General features: G+C 52.9%; 2 protein-coding genes across 2 annotated transcripts; both read left to right on the top strand.

The window, feature by feature from the left end:
• The first annotated feature begins 599 nt into the window (after positions 1-599).
• On the top strand, positions 600-4,138 carry LOC121920714 (mucin-5AC-like). The gene is made up of 2 exons (XM_042447867.1): positions 600-1,632; positions 2,344-4,138. The coding sequence occupies exon 2, from the start codon at positions 2,402-2,404 to the stop codon at positions 4,121-4,123; it is 1,722 nt and encodes a 573-aa protein (XP_042303801.1). The 5' UTR covers positions 600-1,632; positions 2,344-2,401; the 3' UTR covers positions 4,124-4,138.
• LOC121920715 lies at positions 4,138-5,925 on the top strand. Its single transcript, XM_042447868.1, has 2 exons — positions 4,138-4,649; positions 5,219-5,925. The coding sequence occupies exons 1-2, from the start codon at positions 4,250-4,252 to the stop codon at positions 5,923-5,925; spliced, it is 1,107 nt and encodes a 368-aa protein (XP_042303802.1). The 5' UTR covers positions 4,138-4,249.
• Positions 5,926-6,577: the final 652 nt, after the last annotated feature.

Here is a 6,577-nt window from a genome sequence, read left to right as displayed (position 1 = left end):
GGTTGAATGCATGAATGCAGAATCCATGGATATGAAGGGCCAACTGTCTACATTTTTTCAAGTTTCCAGTAGGGGGCCAGACCCTATTCATCAGGGCTGCAGAGTTGGTATACCAAACCTTTGACTCTAACTCTATTTTTCTATTGTCCAACGCTGACTTCTTCATAAATGGCAAATATATATTAATTAACAGCAGAAAATCTAGGGTTTCTGAATTGCCCATACAGCAAAATACAATAGCATTCAAAATCCACAGTACTGCAACACCTTTATTGGGCCATCAAAAAAAAATGCACAAAATGGATGATGCAAGTTTTTGAAGCTCCATTGGCTTTATCAAGGAAAGGTGTTAAAATCATATAGGAGGAGAAGAAGAAGAAAGGATAATGTTAGAGTCACAGGCCTACGTTTTGTCAAGTTGCTTTTGTTGTTGTCAGTTAAGATGGTCTGAAGGAATATCCCATGTTTGTTGTTGTTGTGTGCCTTCAAGTAGTTTCTGACTTTTGGTGACCCTAAGACCTACCATAGGATTTTCTTGGCAAGAGTTGTTCAGAGGAGGTTTGCCATTGCCTTTCCCTGAGACTGAGAAAGTGTGACTTGCCCAAGATCACCCAGTGGGTTTCATGGCCAAGTTGGAAATGGAATCCTAGTCTCCAGAGTCATAATCCATCACTCAAACCACTATGCCATCCTCTTTCACTCTGTGGGCTCTGGGAAACATAGAGTCATAAAATCCAGGCAATAAAATTTCAACACCATTAGCGACAGAAAAAATAACTTCCCTTGAGATCCATTTTAGCTGCAACAGGGGAATCCTAAAGAAGAGGGAGCCAAGGGACTGGGATTGAACTCACTGAGTTTCCTACCTCCAACAAAGGAAAAACTTTTGCATTGGGACTGCATTTGACGGATTTTGCCTATATATCACTAAAGTTTTTTGAGATGCCAAAAAAGCCCCCCACAAAAAAACACAAATCCTGATAAATCCAGTGCTGTCTGCTTAAGAAAGGGGCAAGTAGCCTCACACTGAAACAGCCTGGATCTCAAGGAAGGTTACATTTACTATAGCCAGTGGAATCTAAATTTTATTGCTTAGACCCTGGCCTGTGACTCTACCCAAAATTGCTTCTGACTCCACGACTCTAACTCCTGCCGTACCTGCCTAATCTAGTCCAATATGAGATCAGAATTTTGTACTTTTGTTCAGTACCTTTTTGGTGGGAAGAGAAACTTGCTAGTCCCTTGTTGGCTGTTCCTGTAGCAATGTGCTTTGGGGACACCTGCTGAAATGTGCTTTACAGAACTAATTATACACTTGTGAGTGGTCTTGGTGGCAAGAGTACACATAAGTAGTGTGATGCTTCCTTCTTGACAAGGTGCTACTCAGATGCTGGTGAAGTACTAATTCACTGCAATCCCTGTTTGGATGTTAATAGTTGGGGTGTTTGTTGTTCCCAGAGAGATTGCCACTTTCAAGGATTAAACTGATTGATCTTTAAAACCTTTTTCTATCATAGGAATGACTGATGGTTTTAGTCCAGAGCAGTAGTTTCACATTTGTGTCCATAACTTGTGTGTTATGATGCCATCAACTGACATCCTGGGCATGCATAACTGGCTTCATGGAGACAGGTCAGACTTGCCAGTTTTTATAGCCTCATCTTGTTTATTCAGAAGTGAATGCTACTGAGTCCTAAATAGGCTTACTCCCAAAAACAATTCTATGGGATTATAGTCACATAGTTTACTTTATTCTCTGTTTCACTGGAAAGGTGACTCAATGGTCAGTCACAGAATGACAACCCCTTTTCTGATTTCAATTTTTATAGTTTACATGTTCTGCATTGGGTTCTTGGCCTTGTCTTTCTGTCCCTGCTGGATTCAAAAATCCTTCTGTGTGCAGTTCTCACATCAAGTAACTTCTGCACCATTATTGTTTTGCTGCCTGAATGGAAATAGATTATGTGCATTATTTTTGCTCTTCTGCGACTTTTTTGAGAACTACCATGGGCTTAGCATGGCTGTAGTAATTTGGGGCAGGGAAGTAGGGTTTCTTCTTCGGTCTCTGCGAATCATACAAAGGGTTTCACTGCGCCTGCACAGTGCTGTCAGAAACTTCTGGAATCACTGGGCAAATTACTTTGCAACAATAGAAACTTTTGGCGGACTCTGCCCACCCGTTATAAGGCCCCTGCCTTCCCGCTCTTTTCCCCAGTTCCTTTTTTCCGCCGCGCTAGCTGCTTCAGGGAACTTTTGCTCGCTCTTGCTTGCTTGGAATCACTTTCACTTTTGACCTCGGACCGTCTCTTGACCATTCTCTTTCTCCCGCCCCGGTAACTTCAGACTTTCGGCTTGTTGACCTCGTTTTGGATTCTCCCTCTAACTTGACGACTTCAGAAGGATGCCAGCACCCTTTAAGAAGTGCGACGTTTGCGGAGGCAAGGTGCCCGTTCAGGACCCCCACTCCTCCTGTCTCCTCTGCTTGGGCAAGGATCACAACCCGAAGGCTTGTTCCCTCTGCAAGTCTCTCTCTTCTCAGGCTCGGAAGAATCGTGAGTCCCGGCTGACTTCGGCCATCGCACAGGGGAAGGTCCAGGAGGGTGGCTCTCGTCCGTCATTGACCCCCTCGGCTGCGCCGCCGGTCTCCTCTTCCCAGGCCAGCATGTCTAGTGTGGTCTCTGCTCCGCTGATGGCAGAATCTTCCTCCACCACCAATGTGGCCCGTGGTTCCCAGAAACCCAGTGCCACCGAGAAGCCCTCCAAGCACCTCCAGAAATCTTCGGGGGCTGAGGGTTCCGAGCCCAGGGCGAAGTCCGGGAGGAAGCTGTCCCCGGAGGGCTCGCGACTGAGGGACCGTTCGGAGGTGGAAGCCTTGCCTGTGCCGGTACCGCCTTCAAAGTCGAAGTCATCTCGACATGCCTCCAAGCTGCCCAAGACGGGGGCGCCTTCGGCTCCAAAGAAGGCCGTGGTTGACAAGGGCAGGTCATCCAAGCCTTCCACGGCGGCAGCAGTTGTCCTCTCCGACTTGCCGGACAACCCCTTCTTCCCCCTTGAGGACCGAGAGACGCCTTGCTCGTCGAAGAAGAGGCACTCCAAGGAGACTCTGGGGGATTCGGGTTCGAAGAAGTCCAGATCCAGCCATGGCCAGAGTGGGGCTTCAACTTCCTCGAAGGGGAAGGAGTGTCTTTCTCACAAGTCTCGCTCTCCAGAAAAGAAGGCTCGCTCCCCAACCAAGAAGGCTTACATTCCTGCTTCCGTCCCTTCCCATCCGGATGAATCCTCCACCTCGCATATGGCTCCTCTCCTAGACACCCTAGACATGGACTTCGCCCACCTTAATGCGGAGGTTGTTGGGGCCTTGAGGGAGCAGTCTCCCCCTCTCTCCTTCCATTCGGAAGAGAACGAGCCTGTGGACGAGGACGACGAGCCGGTAGACGAGAGCACTGACATGTTCTACGACTCGGAGACAGGAAAGTATTACATGTCAGTGCCAAAGGAGACCGCCTTCCGCAAGTTCACCCAGCTGAACCTGCACCCTGTGGCCCCTCGGAGGGAAAAGCCCCAGACTTCGCATTTGGCGGCGTCAAGATCTGACATTCCGTCGCGTCCCGCTGCTTGTCACGAGACAGAGTTGTCTGCCCTCCAGATCCCGACGCGTCCCGCGTCTCGAGTTCGGGCGCCTGACATCCAGCTCTCATCAGGCACCGACTCTGATGAGGAGCCTTTGTCGCCGGTGGGGGACCCTTCTGGCGAGGATGACACTTCCATCCAGGCGTCCCCTCAGCGGATGCACCACCCTGAGCCGTCTTCTCCGACCGATGATGTGCGTTCGTTCAACGAGCACATCATCAAGATGGCCAGGGCCCTGGACATTGAGCTCTCTTTCCCCGACGAGCAGGCTCGGGATCCAGTGGAGCGCCGCGTCCATGGTCGAGTTCCCACACAACCTTCCATCCCGCTGTTGCCGTCCCTCAAGACCATCGTCCGCAGGTCGTGGGATGTTTCTACCTCCCTGGTGGGATCGTTACGAAGGATCGAGTCCCTCTACCGGATCGCCCCTTCAAGCTGTTCGTGGCTGACCGATCATCCGAAGCCGTACTTGGAGATCGTAGAGGGGGCTTAACAGGGCTTCGTTCCCAAGCATGCGACCTCGCCGGTGGATCGAGAGGCGAAGAAGGTTGATGGTCTGGCCAAGAAGGCCTACTCTGCTGTGGCCCTCGCGGTTAAGGCCATCAACTACAACGCCTGCATGGGGGCCTACATCCAGACCCTCATTGAGGGGATCTCGCCGCTCGTCCCTGATGTCCCGGACAAGGTCCAGAGGCGTCTCGTCGAGATCCGGGATGAGGCCCACTCCATCGGCAGCTGGCTCATCACTGCCTCCAGAAACATGGCAGACTGTGCTGGACGGGCCATGTCGGCGTTGATGGCTCTCCGCCGGCATGCGTGGCTTCGGGGTTTCGACCTCAACTCCAGCGTGAGGGCGGCTATCGAGGACATGCTACTGGGTGGGTCTGGCCTCTTCCACGCCGAGACCGACGAACGCCTGAACAGAAAGTTCAGGATGAAGGCGGCGGCGAAGAAGCACGGGATGTCGTCCTCCTCCATCTCACCCTTCAGGAAGAGGCAGCTTCCGTGGCAGCCCCAAGGTCAGTCTCAAGGGACCTTCCAACAGGACCGTCAGCCCCAACAGCAGGGACCCCAGAGGCGCCGTTATCCCTCTCAGTCTTCCTCCTCCTCTGGCCACCGAAACTTTCCTCCTCGGTACTGAAAGTCCCGCCGGCAGGATACCGACCAGGGGAAGAAGAGAGCCTGAAGGGTCGCTGCGCACTTCGTTTCTTCTCCCTTCTTTTTTTTGGACATCTTGAGGCCTTTTGCTACCACCTGGGCCTCCATAACAACAGACTCGTGGGTCCTTAACATCGTCCGCAGGGGTTACGCCCTCGAGTTCCAAGAGGTCCCCCCAACTGGAGCCTTTATATCCACTTTCCCCTCGGGCACCCTTCTCGACGAACTGCGCACTTTGATGGACAAAGGGGCAATTTCCCCCTTACCACCTGACTTATATTCTAGGGCGTTCTTCTCCAGGTACTTCACGGTACCGAAGGCAGATGGAGACATCAGGCCCATCTTAGGCTTGAGGGAATTGAACTGCTTCCTAGAGTACCGTCAGTTCCGAATGGTAACCTTCGCCTTTATTCTGCCTCTGCTCCACCAGGGCCTGTGGTTCGCGATGGTCGACCTGAAGGACGCTTACTTCCACACCGGAATTCGGGAGTCCCACAGGAGATTCCTCGCCTTCGCCGTCGGCTCCACTGCGTACCGCTACAACGTCCTCCCCTTTGGCCTTGCCACGGCCCCGAGGGTCTTCACCAAGTGCATGGCGCCAGTGGTGGCATACCTTCATCAGAAGGGCTACAGAGTCTTCCCGTACCTGGACGACTGGTTGTTTGCCGCCGACTCACAGCAGGAGCTCCGAGAGGCAGTCTCATTCGCCTTGCACCTTTTGGACTCCCTCGGACTGGTCGTCAACGAAGAGAAGTCTCACTTCACTCCGACCAGGCAGGCCAAGTTCATCGGAGCCATGCTCGACTCCGAAAGATGCTCCGCCTTTCTCCCTCCAGACCATTTCCAGACGTTGGTGGCATCGCTGAGGCCTTGCATCTCCCACAGAAGGGTGAGAGCCAGGGGCGTCCAAGTAGCTCTGGGCCACATGGCGTCAACGACGTTCGTGACACCGTGGGCAAGGCTTTGCCTCCGACCACTGCAGTCCTGGTTCCTCTCAGTCTTCTCTCCGATGGAGGACCCCCCGTCCAAGTGGCTCACGGTACCGAGACCGGTGGCCGCTTCCCTGAGATGGTGGCTGGACTGCCGCAACGTCTGCGTCGGGATGCCCTTCCATCAACCTCAGCCTCAATTGACTGACAACCGATGCTTCCCTGGAAGGCTGGGGTGCCCACCTGCTCGACCTGGTTGTCAAGGACAAGTGGTCGGCCCAGGACAAGCATTTCCACATCAATGCTTTGGAGGTGCTCGCAGTCAAAAAGGCCTTGAGGGCATTCGAATCCACTGTCGCAGCAAGGTGGTCCTCCTGAGGACGGACAACACCACCGTGATGTATTACATCAACAAACAGGGAGGCACCAGATTCAAGACTCTGCTCGAGATCACTCTCCGCATTTGGGACTGGTGCGTCCAGAGACAGATGCTCCTCCAGGCGATTCACCTTCCAGGAGAGGACAACGAGTTGGCGGACCGCCTAAGCAGATCCCCTTCGGTCTGCCACAAGTGGAGGCTCCTGTGTCGGTACCGGCCCCGGCTTGGATCTTGGAGGCGGTACTGGCCGCGCTCCAATCCAAGCCTTTTGAACCGATGGCCACAGCGGACTTGAGACTACTGACTTGGAAAACCACTTTTCTTGTGGCCATCATCTCTGCCTGCCGTGCGGGCGAACTCTGTGTCTTGCGGAGGGACCAGCCCTTCCTGAGGTTTCACAAGGACAAGGTGGTCCTCCGGACAGACATTACTTTCTTGCCTAAGGTTGTGTCCGCTTTCCACATGTGCCAGGACATTGTGT

The sequence above is a fragment of the Sceloporus undulatus genome, chromosome 2, assembly GCF_019175285.1.
Source record: "Sceloporus undulatus isolate JIND9_A2432 ecotype Alabama chromosome 2, SceUnd_v1.1, whole genome shotgun sequence".
Taxonomy (NCBI): domain Eukaryota; kingdom Metazoa; phylum Chordata; class Lepidosauria; order Squamata; family Phrynosomatidae; genus Sceloporus; species Sceloporus undulatus.
The sequence above is the reverse complement of the archived record's forward strand: the minus strand, read 5'-3'. Positions and strand labels throughout refer to the sequence as shown.

Excerpts from the sequence above, each read along its gene's own strand:
- LOC121920714 (XM_042447867.1), top strand. The coding sequence starts at position 2,402 with ATGCCAGCACCCTTTAAGAAGTGCGACGTTTGCGGAGGCAAGGTGCCC.
- LOC121920715 (XM_042447868.1), top strand. The coding sequence starts at position 4,250 with ATGGGGGCCTACATCCAGACCCTCATTGAGGGGATCTCGCCGCTCGTC. Across the intron at positions 4,650-5,218 it reads GCTTCCGTGGCAGCCCCAAG|GGCCTGTGGTTCGCGATGGT; the intron begins GTCAGTCTCAAG and ends CTGCTCCACCAG.